The 15488-nt window shown below is 43.9% G+C and overlaps 1 protein-coding gene across 1 annotated transcript; it reads left to right on the forward strand.

Moving 5' to 3' along the window:
• Positions 1 to 11623: 11623 nt before the first annotated feature.
• On the forward strand, positions 11624 to 15244 carry WNT1 (Wnt family member 1). The gene is made up of 4 exons (XM_027844291.1): positions 11624 to 11724; positions 12845 to 13098; positions 13841 to 14106; positions 14756 to 15244. Exons 1-4 carry the CDS (start codon positions 11624 to 11626, stop codon positions 15242 to 15244), a joined length of 1110 nt encoding a protein of 369 aa, XP_027700092.1.
• The last annotated feature ends 244 nt before the right edge of the window (positions 15245 to 15488 follow it).

Here is a 15488-nt window from a genome sequence, read left to right on the forward strand (position 1 = left end):
TGCTAGAGGGAAGAAATCATGAAAGGTGAGGGAATAAAGTTGGAGACCTCTAGTGAAACTTTAGTTAGTTGATCCATGTTCCATATGAGACATATTGAGGCAGCTAGGTGGCACAGTGGATAGAGCACAGAGCCAGAAGTCAGGAAGACCTGAGTTCAAATCCAACCTCAGACACTTACTAGCTGTGTGACCCTGGGCAAGTCACTTAACCTTTGTCTGCCTCAATTTTCTCTGCTATAAAATGGGAATCATAATAGCACCTACCTCATATCATTATTATGAGGAAGAGCTGAGACAATATCTTTATAGCATTTAGCACAGTGCCTGGCTCATAGTAAATATGTAATAAATACTTATTCCTACTCCCTATATAGGGAGCAGAAACCCAGATGGCCCCAGCCCTGCCATTATACTGGACTAGGAAAAGACATTCTTCTTTCCCTAGCACTGGGGACACATCTCAGTTTCTCAAAATTCAATTCCAGATTCCTGCCAACCTGAAGCTACCTCTTTTTCTAACCTAGTATGGCATGAAGAGTCATTGGTAACCAATTAGAGGAACTCAACCCATCAATGAAGTCAGACACAATTAGAAGTAAGCAGAAAATATCTTCATGTGCTCCTAAGGGGGAAGGGGAGTCCATGAGTTTAACTGGAATGTGGTTGATACTTGGAAGAGTAAGTCCCAAGTATGTAACTTTCCTTTCTGGTCTTTCACTTTCTAAGGATATATACCTATCAGTGGGATCTCTGAGTCAGAGCATATAGAAATTTTGCTAATCTCATAATAAAAACATTTGCATTTTAAAAGAGTTTCTTAGTAACAGAAATGAAGCTCCAATTAGTAAGCTTTACATATGGATATTTCTAAGCTATTGTGGAAAGTGTTGGAAAGAACACTGGACTTGAAGTTAGAAGATTTGAGTTCAAGTATCAGTATCACTCCTTATTAACCTTAGAATTTGAGAGCAAGTAGTGTGGTGAACACTTCATATTAAAAAAAAAAAACAATCTGGGCTCAAATTTCGCCATAGACACTTATTAGCTATGTGAACCTAAGTCATTTAAATTTTCTGAGCCTCGGTTTCCTCACCAGCAAAATTCAGATAATATTTCAACTACTTACCTCACAGGGTTGTTTTGAAAATCAAATCAAATAGGTATTTAAAAGGCTTCAAATTGCTACATAAATGGCAGTAGCTGCTACTATTGCTAAAAAAAAAAAAAAAAGAAGCAGCAGAGGGGCTTCCTAATATCCTTTACCTGTTACCTACTGCAGCTATTTTACCCCTTCAGAAAGGTTACCAACCCCAACTCTACCATGTATTTTACATCTCACAAATCTTAGGAGGGATGGGCTGAAGTAGATGAGTAGAATGCTGTGCTAAGCTGGGAAGAAGATGGAATGCATTGGATTATGAGTAAAAACCAAAGAACAGGTCACAGGATCAAAGGATTATATGTTTAGAGATGAAAGAGACACCATCAGTCCAGACACCATCTAGTCCAGAACGTTCATTTTGTTCGTGAGAAATCTCAACATTGAGAAATTAAGTGACTTGTCCAAGGGCACACAGGAAGTAAGTGGCACAACCAGGATCCCTACTTAGGAGTTGAGAGAGGTCAAGAAGAAAAGGACAAGAACAGCCAAATTAGCCAAATAGATCAATATATCCTGCTCTGCTTTGTTGGGACAAAGATCAGCATTAATTTTTCAAAAGGCAAGGATAAAGCATAATAATAAAAAAAAGATATGACATGAAACAGAACTCAATCCTGAACTGTTAAAACAAGGACACTAAAATGGGAAATGCAAAGTGGATGTAGGCATGATATCAATAAGTATTATAATAATTTTATACAGGTGTAGCACTTCCTTTTGACTAACTTCCCCCAATCACACTAGCAGAGTGGTGACTGTTACCTGAGGTTCTAGGAGTAATCCTATAGGAGGCTATACTCTTAACACTATACCTTAAAATATTCCTTGACTGGTGTGCTTCACCTTAAAAATCAACCAATAGCATATCAAAAACAGTACAACCATTTCTCCTAAAAGGGTAGATTCTCCCACAAATACATAGTCTATTTGGTGAAGAGTAGGAATGAACTTAAAGTACAATGATAATGAGACATGTATGTAAAGAGGCAACTCACATCAGAGCTTTGATGTTCTTTTTTGTCCAGAAGGTCCACACAACATTCAGGGTGGAACAGGCTTCAGCAAGTTACTCCATTGCTAGGTTGAGTTGGCTTCTTAAAGGGCACACCATTTTAGTTTCTGCTAGACTGGATTAAGCAAGCTGTTCCATTGCTGATATGGATCTTCACAAGGGTCTGCTTCAGCTAGGTTGGGCCACACAGGTTGTTCAGCTGCTAGGTAAAGGGAAGTTGGTCAAGAAATAGAAGAAAAATGTAAAAAAATCTGTTAAGATTACTATTACAAACTTTTTTTTTTTTGTTTACCATCAAGGACCTAGTGGAACCACCATACTTGGACCTTAACATCACAGTTCTCAATATGCTTATGAGGGAGGTAAAAATGGTCCTAAAGAGAACAACAACAACAACAAAAACAAACAAACAAACAAACAAACAATCCAGGTAAAAAAGCTGGACTGGACCTAAGATATATAGAAGAGATCTTTGCTGGAGGAGACATAATTGTGAGAGTGCTGAAGGATCAGTATGGAAGTTTGCTGAAGGAGGTAATTTTTAATAAATTTTTTTTAACGTCAGAAATAGACAACAGATAAAAACAACATTTACTTACCTCTTGCTTACTCTTTCACCTATACAAAATATTTATGCTCTTCATCTATACAGTGCGCAAGGGTAAGGTTTCACGGATTATCTCACTCACTTAAAAATAATTACCTTTGTCAAATCAACAAGCATTTATACCCACTATGTACTGTACAAAATGATAGAAACACAAAGAAAGATAAAAACCAATTCCTACTCTTAAGAAATTTGCACTCTCATGAAAGAAGATAACATTCAAGTAACTCTATACAAATAAAATACATAAAGGATAAATTGGAGATAATCTCAGAGGGAATGCATAAGGGAGTGAAGTGTGAGAAGTCTGAACAGGTGGGAAGGTGCAAGTTTATGAAGGGCTTCTTTGTTATGTAAGAATATTTCCTGATTGAACCAATCAATCAGAACCAAGGGTAAACAAGGCCTGTACACCTCCATGAATCAATTAAAGCCATTTCATGAGAAACTCAGTCATACCCTACAGGATTTTTATAATAGAGAAAAACTCTCTCAGAATGAGATAGAGATTTCAGGCTGAAAGCAAAGAGGAAGTAGCAGGGGTCATTCAGTGCTGAGCCCCAGTGTAATCAGAAAAAAAGAGAAGGTAGGAGTGAACTGTGGCAGAGGAGGGAGATCTCAACATTGACTCTACCGGCATCTCAAAGCAGAAGACTCAGGCTGATGTTACCAGTGTCCTTGCATACTCAAAGTCTAAAGAAAGTTTTGAGAAAAGGTCTGCTCTTTCTCCAACTTTCCCTTGATCTGCCTATCCATCCAGAGATTCTATACAATAATATAATATGCTGCTTAATTACCCAAACACTTCCAGTAACCTGAACCACAGAGTGACCATAGGTTATCTAGAAATAGAAATAAATGTAAATCTAGTCAGACAGCCCAACTCTACCTAAATGTTAGGAATTTTCCTAACTGAGGGCTCAGAGAATTTGTGGTTGAACTCATACTTTTTTTGTCTAAAATAAACTCCCTAAAACTGAAAAGTAGGGAATCACATGGACCTTGGGGGCCAATTATACTGCTCCTGGGCTTAAAATGAGCTTATTAAAACAGGATAACATACAAATTTAGGATAGTATCAATGAGATTATTAGTGGGGAACAAGAAAGCTTTCGAATTTTATTTTTAAATGGATTACATATTTACAATATCACATTTGAATAAAAGATAAAGAGAATATAAGTTCCCATTGTGATTATTGGTTATTGGCTATGTTTTTTCATAATTTCATCTGGATTGGTAAGGCAAAACATCACCTTCAAACAATCAAAAAACAGTTATTGTGCCTATTATTTTCTAGGCACTGTGCTAGGTGATGGGAATGCAAAAAAGAAAAAAAAAAGAAAAACCAAGGTGCTCATGCCCTTGAGCACTATAGTATGGAAGGAGGAAGAGAGGGAAAAATATATATATATATATATGTAAGTATAAATAAAATATATATGTAGCATCTTGGGTCTGTCTGTATTGGAATCTTTGTTTGATGCTAGAAATTCTTTAACACCAGCTGACAGCTTCTCAGGTTCTTTTTGGACCAAGGCTAATTGACCAATTGAAGGAATCCTAAAGCTGAGCAGCTTCTATCTTCAGACTAAAGTGCTGACTCTATGTTCCCCCTCATATCATGTGAACTTTTCCTTGGCTCCTTTTCCTTAGAAGTCTGAGGCACAATGGGGATTCATATACACTCTGAAAGGTTATGAAATCAGACACACTTTCACTTTTGACTCTGTCCCCTGTCCCAAGTGCTGGAAGAGTGCAGAGAGTCCTGGAAGAGATCTGTAATCACTTAAGAGTTCAGCTCATCTATCAATTTGCATTTCTGAAACAGATGGCACAACACTGTGAACACCTCATTGGACCCAGAGATGAATACAGGAAGTGCAGAGTGGGCTGCAATACAAAACTCCCCAGACTTTCCATTGAAGTTTTCCATGGAAGTTGTGTGAGTCACTTAACCTTGCCTGCCTCAGTTTCCTCATGAGATAAGGATGATAATAGCACCTACCTCACAGTATTACTATGAGGCTCCAATCAGATCATATTTGTAAAGCACTACATAAAAATTATATGTTATTATTCCTCAGGGAAACACAGGGCCCATATTTTTAACACCAACATTGCCACATGGCAGGGAAACATGGAAGTCCCTGAAGAGTCAAAACTAAATATCATACAGAGGGCAATGGAGAGGTATATGGTGGGCATGAGCAGGTTGCAATGTTTAACCAATGAAGACCTTTGGAAAGATAGCATCAAGGAAATGTATGATAGAAAAATAAGATGGGGGGCAGGGAGGTGGCACAATAGGTCAACCTGGAGCCAGGTTGGACCTGGATTCAAATCCAGCCTCGAACACTTGACACTTCCTAGCTGTATGACCCTGGGCAAGTCACTTAACCCTGAGTGCCTCTCCAAAAAGAAGAAGGAGAAGAAGAAGAAGATGGGTTGGTCAAGGGTAAGGGGTAACAGGTAGATATTTTGAGTATTTCACCTGTATTTTTAAAATATCAGGAGAAAACAAGGAAAGCTTTCCAAAATTTGGATGGACCCTCAGTCAGGTCAACAAACATCATTAAGTGCCTACTATGTGTCAGGCACCATGCTAAATGCTGGAGATACAAAAAAAGAGGCAATAACAGTCACTGCTTTCAAGGCATTCACAATTTGATGAAGATGATGATGAGACACCATTAAGACAATTATAAACTGGCTAATACGGAAATGCTTTGCATGACTATACATGTATAATCTATATCAAATTGCTTGCCTTCTCAAGGAGAGAGGAGGGGAAGAAGGAAGGGAGAGAATTTGGAACTCAAAATTTAAAAAAGGAATGTTAAAAAAATTTTGTTTATATGTAATTGAGAAAAAAATAGCAACTATAGACATCCAAGATACACAAAATAAATAGGAGATAGTCTCAGGGGAAAGGAACTAGCATTAAAGGGGACCAGGAACTAGCATTAAAGGGGAGTAGGAAAGGCTTCTTGCAGAAGGTGGGATTTTAGTTGATATTCTCATGTTCAAAACCTTGGTAACTCTTCCTTCTTCTTTACCTTTCATACCATGTCTCCCTTAAGTCTTCTCTTCTCCAGGCTATACGTTCATTGACCCTTCCTCCTCAGGCCTTTTGTTTGTAGTTCTTTCTTTGGATCAGAGGATTATATATTTAGAGCCGATAGAATTTAATGTATAGGTTTAGGTCTTAGAGGTAATCTGTTTCAATTCTCTCATTTTACAACTGAGGAAATCGAGGCCCAGAGAGTTTAAATAACTTGCCAAAGGTCACACTGATAATAAATGGCAAAGTTGGGATTTGAATCTAGTTCCTCTGACTCCAAGTCCAGTGCTCTTCTTACCCCACTGCTTTGTCTCTCATGTACTTAAGTATTATTTTGTATTGTGATTTTTTTCATGAATCATAACCCTCTGTAACACATAATGCTAGCCATGGATTACCACTTTGGGATTTATTAGGGATAGGTTTTTTTCCACTTTAATAATTTTTTATTTTTTTGTTATTAGGAACTTGACAAATACAAATAAACATGAACATTTCCATATGCAAATAAGAACAGAAAAAGAGAATTGCATATAAAACTGTGAATTTCTACTATGAATAGCTTGGTTTTTTAAAGTATATAATAAATTCAACATGTTAATTTCAAAGCAGTCATGGTTATCTCCTTATGGACTTCCTTCTTTTTTCTTCAGTGCACTTAAAATATTTCAATGAATCTTTTTCCTTTCTTTTCTTCTGTATTTTTGGACATCACTATCACCAGATCTCTCTTTGGCACAATTTTTAAAAAAAATACTTTCCCTTCTAACAAATAGGCATGATTAAGAAATACAAATCCACACATTGGCCATAAACAAAAATGTCTGTCTCATTCTGCACCTCTAGTCCATCACCTCCATATCAAGAGGTGAAAAGCATGGTTCATCATCATGCCTTTGGTGTTATGGTTGGTCATGACATCTATCAGTGCTCTTAAGTCTTTCAAAGTTGTTTGTTTTTACAATGCTGTTATTATTGGATAACTTGTTCTCCTGGTTCTGCTTACTTCACTCTGCATAAGTTCATACATGTCTTTCCAGATTTCTCTGAAAGCATCTCTTTCATTATTTCTATGACATAACAGTATTCCATTACATTAATATGCTATATAATTTGTTTGGCCATTCCCAAATTGATGGGCAACCCCTTTTTTCTAATTCTTTGCTACTACAAAAATGCTGCTATAAATATGTTTGTATATATGAATCCTTTCCCCCTTTTTTGATATCTTTTGGACTTATACTTAGTAGTGGCTTTTTTCTGGGTCAAAGGGTACACACAATTTAGTGACTTTTTGGGCATAGTTACAATTTACTTCCCAAATTACTTCCCAGAATGACTGGACCAATTCACAATTCCACCAACAGTAAACTAGTGTACCTATTTTCTCACATCCCTTCAAAATTTGTCATTTTATCTTTTGTCATCTTTGCCAATCTGATGGGTATGAGGTGGAACTTGAGAATTAAATTTACATTTCTGTTATTATGAGTGGTTTGGAAATTTTTTTCATATGGTTGTTGATAGCTTGGATTTCTATTGTTGAGAATTGCCTATTTCTCTCCTTTGGCCATTTCTCTATTGAGGAAAGACTCTTGTTCCTATATATTTGAATCCATTTTTTATATATCTTGGATATCAGACCTTTACCAAAGAAAGTTGTTGCAAAGATTTCCCCCCAGTAGTTGCTTTTCTTAGGTTAACTGAATTTTGTTTGTGCATAAACTTTTCAATTTTGTGTAACCCAAATATCCTCTTCATATTTTGTGATTGTCTCTATTCCTTATTTGTGCAAGGATTCTTCCTATTGGGGATAATTTGATTTTTTAATCGGAGGCTGAGTTGTCTTTCACTTTTCACTTTCTCAAGTACTAAAGTCCTTTACGAACAGTATCATATATCTAGGGGGTTCATTTGGGATTATTTGTTTTATTTTTTGAGTTTTACTACTTACGCTAGCATGGAGTGAGTCTAGGCTTTGGCTTAGGATTTACATAGACTTGATGCTATTTCCTGGGCTTTCCCAAAAGGTCATATTCTATCTTTAGTTCATTTCGTCCCACTCAGAGTTTACTCTGGGAAATTTTTTACTCTAGCTCATGTATAACTGATGTCTGGGTTTCTAAGAGCCTGTGGATAACAACACCTCCAGTTTCTGTATAAGCATTCAAGGTAATCCATTCAGATTGAGTACAAGATAGCCTTCATTTCCTCACAAAGGTACTGAAGATGCAAAGGACTCACAGCAGCTATAAAGAAATGCAGAACAGACTCAAAGGGGCAGTTTGAGAGCCCATAAATGATTTTCTCCATTTCAGTGAATCTCACTTTTGCACCATGGTCCCCAAATTCTTCTGATAGAGCTATACTGTGGATTGGACCCTGAAAGGACCTAAACTTGAGGTTGTCAGTGGAAAAATAACTTGATATTCTAGTGAAATTCCTCTCTCCTACACAGTCCTACACAGTTCCCTAGAAGGATTAGTAGGACTTTCGGATCAATTTAATAGTTCAGAACAAAGGGTCCAAGAGGATCCATTCTTCCCACAGTTTGGGCAGACTCAGCCACTGAAATCCGTCCACTAGGACAGCAGTGTCCAAAGTGGAGGAGGGCATGGAATATCTCCCTCAATGACTTGGCTTAACCCTCTCCTCCCAGTAGTGTGTGATCAACCAATGGGAAGATGGGAACATGAGTCCCATTCTGTCCTCCTCACTACTGTCAATTGTTGGCTCTCTCCAATACATCTACACCATCACTTTAAGCATTCCCCTACTCTACCTTATTCTACAGCTGACTTTCTGGGACTCCACAGGGTATAGGACTTTGGGAGGTCGTAACTTACCCCAACCCAGATACCCAAAGCAACTGTGACAGGAAAAAATTCCCCATCACCTCCTTACTCTACCTTCTCTCTCCCAAGAATCCTGAATTCTAATCCCCATCACCTCCTAGCTGCAACAGGAACCTACCAGTGGTGGGCTTTTTACTCTGGAACACACACACACATACACATACACACACACACACACACCCTTTCATTTTTTTTCGGTAGAGAAGAGTGAATAATAGGACAAGTAAGCATCAATGGATTGTGATTACATTATCCCCCCCCCAAAACATACCTTTATTCCATTTCTGTCAAGATGACCACTATCCTTCCAGTCACTCAAGTTCAAAATTTTGGTGTTACCCTTGATTTCTCACTTTCCTTTAACCTCACATACTTAAACAATGGGCAATTGTCCTAATCTCTGTCTCTCCTCTCTCAGTCTACAACTTGTCTAACCTAGTGCCTACCTTGTAGTGATGACTTAATGACTTCTTGACAAAACATCTACCAAAATGATTTTCCTAAAGAGCAGGCCTAACCCTGTCACCACCCCACTCAATAAATTCCAGTATCTCTCTTGACCTTAGAATCAAATTTATTTAATCTTTACCTAATCTATTTAGAATTTCTTTTTTGTATATTTTATGATGCACACAATATTAGTACTAATTAGTACACATATACAACAACATTCCAGATGTTTTTACTCTGGGTAAACTTGACCAAATACTTTTGGCAACCCCTTAGTGCATCCAAGACAACAAATTCATCTTGGAGCATTCCCACTTAATTGAGATTTTTTTTGTCTTTTGTCCTCTTAAAGTGCCAATGGAAATATTAAAATTTTCCAGGGATAGTTGATTTCAAAAGTCCCAGAAAAAGACCTGTTTTCCAATAAGTTCACCATATGATAAGAAAATTTGCCTGACTAGGATATGGCCACTCAATAAGTACTTCATAAACATTTGTTGAATTGACGTTGGTTCCCTTAGAGTCCCATAAATCTCTGAGTCCATGAACAAGTCTCTTTCCCTCCATTTATTTTTTCCTATGGCATCCCATATTTTTCTTCATGGTGAGGACCAATCAAGTTACATGACCTAAATTCCAGAGCAGGAACCTCAGTCACCTCTCCATCTCTGGGTCCCTGGACCAGCAGAAGGGTGGGAGGACAAGATAGGAAGTATAATGTATATTAGAGTTGATGGTGTAGGTGTCTGGGCAATCTCTCAGAAAACAAGCAGGAGACTTGGAGAGAGACTGGGGCAATCTGGGAGATTGGAGAGATCTGGGGAAAAACAGAGACAGAAAGACTGGAAGACATAAGTGACTGAGAGACACTCATGGATTTTATTCTGTCACATCTACCATTTGGTCCTGTTCCTCATTTGTGGATCTTCCCTTCTTTTTTCATCATCTCATCCGCCTAATCTTGGCTGTTGCCTGCACTGACCCTCCCTTTTTCCTCCTGTCATTTTCTAAGTTGGAGTGGTACCAGGTCTCAGACCACCTCCCCTGTCCCCCACAAACAGACATAGGGCAACACCCTTAGAGTGACACATGCCACTGGATGACACACTCTGCACAAGATGACACTTACTCCCAGACACATTCACACCCCCTCCATTCTTCCCCCACCCCACACACTCATCCTCTCACCTCCACAGGCAGACCCAGACATCCTCCTTTTTAATAACCATGTATTTCACTCCTCACCCTTACAGGTCAGGATATATGCATTCTGACTTCATTCCTAATTCATCCTCAGATATGATACACGTACAGACATACACTCACTGAAACACTGCACACACAGAACACACATTCCTAAAGACATCCACACTGGTATTCTCATATTCACTTATACATTCACATTGTACCTTCTACACATTTCCCCCATCCCCCGGGTACTTGCACACATATACAGTTGTACACTTGTACACGCACAAACTTAGACATATACACCTTAGAGATAGTGAATTTGAACTCATCCTCCCCACCCCTGCCCCCTAGACTGTAATTCTCTCCTTAGTTTCTCCCGCCACTTGATTTCAGCCGCTCCTCTTCGTCTCCCCGCCCCCTACCCAAGCACTTCTCCCACGCTCTCTGCAATCTTGTCCTGCCTCTCTCTTCCCTCCCCCATCTCTGGGACTCCCCTGACCACTGCCCGCAGTGTCTCCCTCCTCCCCCAGGCAGGCTGTCTGGGGTTCCTGGGTGGGGTGGTTTCTCCCCCGCGTCCCATTCTCAAACCGCAGCCTGCGGACTCTCGGGGTGGGGGGTAGGGGCGGTGGAATCTGAGGTGACGTCGAAAGTACAGCCCAATATAGGGGGCGGGGTGGGGAAGGGCGGGACTGTGGCTGGGGTAACGGGGCTGGGGGCTCCAGAGCCAGATCTCTCCTAAGTCTGCATTTGCCGCTCCCCCTGCCGGCCACCTAACTGACTTGACTGGCTTGTCCCCGACGGGCCTGGGCAGGGAGGAGGAGTGAGGCTGAAGCGCGTAGGAGGGAATCCCGAGGGGAGGGGTCAACAGCCGGTGCCTAGACTGGGGGGCGGGAGCCCTGAAACAAGGGGCGGGGGGTGAGCCCCGACGGCTAGCCTGCCAGCTCCGAAAGCAGACAAGCCAGAGCCCCGTAAGGCCCAGCGGTCCATTGTCTGAGCCCCTGTCCTGTGCGCCCTTGTGTGGAGGCCCGGCCCGACCTGGCTCGGGGACCCTCCTTGTCTTCACCACAGCTATAATAGGTGGTGTTGTTGACCTAGGATACTTCAGCCTGTCAGCCCTGCCCGGGACCTCGTTGCGCTCTGCAAGCCATGCTGCAAGCCGTCACCTGGACCCGGGATTTTTAGATCAGATTCGGGGAACCTGAGAACCCGGGGCCAACGCAGCCTGTCCTGCTCCGCCGTAGCGGGAAGCAGCAGTCCAGTCCCGGCTCGCCACAGACTGGTGATGGGGACCGAAACTCTGCTTTTGAGCTGGGGAGCCGCGACACTGCTGGCGCTCGCGGCTATGCCTGGAGTACTGGCCGCCAACAGCAGCGGCAGATGGTGGTGAGTGATCCCCGGTCAGGGGACTCTGGAGTCGGGGCTGCTAACCCCAAGTTTTCCACTCAAAATCTCAAATACCCGGAGACAGATGGACAGACTTCATAGACATTGAGCATTCTTACACATACGCTCCATTCCTTTGAGGGGAAGAACCCCCAGAGAATAGGGCTGGAAGGGAGAGAGAGACTGAAAGACGGAAAAGAGCCTCGGAGCTGTCCAGAGCTGTCCAAAGTCGCCACCCGAGGCTTGAGGCTTAGGCGGTTACAGTATCTGAGACTCCAGTCTCAGCTCTTCCCTTTGCGCTCCTGGCTCTCAGACTCCTACTAATTCCAGGAACAGCAGATCTCCCAATACTTCTTCCCCTTCCTCTGTATTTACTGCTATCTTCTCTCTCTCTCTCTCTCCTCTTTCTCTCTCTCTCTCCCTCTCTCCCTCTCCCCGTTCCCCGTTCCCCGTTGCCCTCTCCCTGCTCTCCCACAGTTTCCCTCCACATAGGACGAACCCGACTGCAGTAAAGGGGTAGGGGAGCGGGTAGTCCCTCTCTATCAAACAGCTCAGATGGTCACAGTGGTCCTGGGCTCTTTTAACAGAAAGCCCCTCGAGTTTCCAAGCCTGGTGGTGAATGGATACAAGCCAATATGCCTTCAGACCCTTGATCCAATTGAGCTGCAGTTTGGGGTTTTCTTTCATTCTGGGTCTCATCTCTCTCTTCTTCAGGGGGGAAAAGGGGACAGAGGGTTTGGCATCTCAGTTTGGGTCTCGATCATTTCGCCACTCTCAGTTGGGGTGGTGGTGGAAGAGAATGGACTTGTCTTGGGACAGAAACGGACTGGGAACCAAAATGCAAATGCCTAGTTCTTATTGCTGACTTTGGGTGCAGCGGAACTTCAAGAACCCAGGCACCTGGATTTTATGGCTATGCTGCTTTCTTCTGCCATGCTGCAGCCCAGCTTTCCTGCAGGAGGGAAGGGGATGAGGTGCTTTGGCAGACATTTACTACATGTTTGTTGAATGGAATAGAATGGGATTGGGTAGAGTATTGGCTTTTATTGGGGGCGGGGGGAGACAGGGCTCTAAGACCCTCAGCTAAGCCTGAGCCCCTGACATCCGTGTCCGACCCCAGGGGTATAGTGAACGTGGCGTCCTCCACCAACCTGCTGACCGACTCAAAGAGCTTGCAATTGGTGCTGGAACCAAGTCTGCAGCTGCTTAGCCGAAAGCAGCGGCGGCTAATTCGGCAAAACCCCGGCATCTTGCACAGCGTGAGCGGCGGTCTGCAGAGCGCAGTGAGAGAGTGCAAGTGGCAGTTTCGGAATCGACGCTGGAACTGCCCCACGGCTTCAGGGCCCCACGTTTTCGGCAAGATAGTCAACCGAGGTGAGAGCTGCGAAGTTGGGGGTTTGGGGGAGAGCGGTGTGGGAGGAGGCGGGAGGAGATTGTGGGACTGAAGGTAGATAAAGGTCGCACCAAGGGATAGGTAGGTTCCTGCTGCTGCTTTAACCTAAATAAGGTCAGCCCTGGGCTAGGAACGTATTGGAGCCTATGCCCCCAGAGGGCATACAATCAATCAATCGACAGATGGTGATTGCGCACTTACTATGTGACACATTTTTTTTTTTTTTTTGCAAAGTCCTATATTCACTTTTCGCTACCGGGAAAGCTGGCACCAAGGCTTCTGCTCTTGGGAATTAGTTGACTCTCAGTCACCTCCAGTTTAGTAGGGGCTGCGCTTTCGAGGAGAAGCGTTTTGGAGGAAGTGTAGGAAGTTTACGTGCCCTCAGGTGGCCCCTGAGGTCACTAGATCGACCCAGTCTCTCCAGCCTACGCATCTCTTCTTTTCAGCCTTCTTTTCTGTATGAAGACTGGAGAAACTGAGGCAGAAAGGAGCTAGCTGTACCCTCGCTTTCTACATCCCCAACTACCCTTAGCAACCAAAATGCTTTCTGGATGTGAGCGTGTGTGCATGTGTCTAGCGGTTTGTGAGGCAAGAAATGTAGGGGAATGCGTCTGTGCATGTATTCAGAATTCCTGGGTTCCAAAAGATGTTTCCAGCACCTCTCTCCTCCGGGCTAACCCCAACAACAACACCCAGTGACCCCAATTCTTCTTCCTCTAACAGGATGCAGAGAGACCGCCTTTATCTTCGCCATCACATCTGCTGGGGTGACACACTCTGTTGCTCGCTCCTGTTCCGAGGGTTCAATAGAATCTTGTACGTGCGACTACCGGCGACGTGGCCCGGGAGGTCCGGACTGGCACTGGGGCGGCTGTAGTGACAACATCGACTTTGGTCGCCTTTTTGGCCGAGAATTTGTGGACTCTGGGGAGAAGGGGAGGGACCTGCGTTTCCTCATGAACCTTCACAACAACGAGGCGGGGCGCACGGTAAGGGAGCTCTAGAAGTGTGTGTGGGGGGTGATAATGAAGGGGATAGGAAAGCCATAGTGAGGGCTCACAACCAGAAAACCAGACCTCAGGTTAGCAAGAGTATGTGTACACGGGAGAGGGGGGCAGTTAGATTAGCAAGGGTATGTGGGAGTGGGGGTGTAGGTTAGTGTGGGCTTATGGTAGAGAGCAGTTTATGAAACTCCGGAGCCTGGGAAAGGGGGGGGGGGGGTTTCAGGTGAGTAGGTCAACTGGATAGGCAACCCGCCCTGGGGAATAAGTGGTCAATGAACGGGACGGGAAGGCTTGGGAATCATAGGATCAGAGACTTAGAGATGATAGAGAACATCTAGCCCAGTTCCCTCATTTAAATATTTTGACTTGCCTGGTAATTGGCAGACCCAGAGCTCAAACCAGACTTTCCAAGTCCAAATGCAGCACTTGCCTCATTACTACGCGCTGCTTCGCGAAAGAATCAGCAAGAAAGAGAGGAAGCAGACGGCGTTCAAAGGTTCAGTCGCTCCGGGCACTGGTGTGGACTTGACTGGCCTAGGAAAGGGCTGTATTTAGGGGAGGTGACAGGATGCTATTAGGGAAGCAAGATGATCAGGGGAGGCTACAGGAACAGACGACTGTCTCTTTCCCACAGACAGTGTTCTCGGAAATGCGCCAAGAATGCAAGTGCCACGGAATGTCGGGTTCATGCACTGTGCGCACGTGCTGGATGAGATTGCCCACGCTTCGCGCGGTGGGCGACGTGCTGCGGGACCGCTTTGACGGCGCCTCGCGCGTGCTTTACGGCAACAGGGGCAGTAATCGCGCATCCCGCGCAGAGCTACTGCGCCTAGAGCCTGAAGACCCTGCCCACAAGCCGCCCTCACCTCACGACCTCGTGTATTTTGAGAAGTCGCCTAACTTCTGCACCTACAGTGGGCGCATGGGGACAGCGGGCACCACGGGACGCGCCTGCAACAGCTCTTCCCCGGCCCTGGACGGCTGCGAGCTTCTGTGCTGCGGGCGAGGCCACCGCACGCGCACTCAGCGCGTCACCGAGCGCTGCAACTGCACCTTCCACTGGTGCTGCCACGTCAGCTGCCGCAACTGCACCCACACCCGAGTGCTGCACGAATGTCTGTGAGGGAGGGGGCCTCCCTGCCGAGGAACCTGCGAATCCACAGCCTTTGAGGAGCACTACTCTGGACTCTCGCCATGCACTGCAGTGACACAAACACACACACACACACCCTGGGAATCCCAGGAACTCCCTGGCCAGAAACCCCTACCCTCGTTTCCTATGGTTCACGAATGCCCCCTTTCCACACCTCCCTTTCTCCTCGGACACCCATTTCACCTCCCCCTCCCCATCCACCCATTTCATCCTT

This window comes from Vombatus ursinus, unplaced genomic scaffold, assembly GCF_900497805.2.
Source record: "Vombatus ursinus unplaced genomic scaffold, bare-nosed wombat genome assembly UNPS02014941.1, whole genome shotgun sequence".
NCBI classification, from domain to species: Eukaryota; Metazoa; Chordata; class Mammalia; order Diprotodontia; family Vombatidae; genus Vombatus; species Vombatus ursinus.

Coding starts and splice junctions, on each gene's coding strand:
- WNT1 (XM_027844291.1), top strand. CDS start 11,624: ATGGGGACCGAAACTCTGCTTTTGAGCTGGGGAGCCGCGACACTGCTG. Junction 11,725..12,844: donor AACAGCAGCGGCAGATGGTG/GTGAGTGATCCC, acceptor GTCCGACCCCAG/GGGTATAGTGAACGTGGCGT. Junction 14,107..14,755: donor ACAACGAGGCGGGGCGCACG/GTAAGGGAGCTC, acceptor TCTTTCCCACAG/ACAGTGTTCTCGGAAATGCG.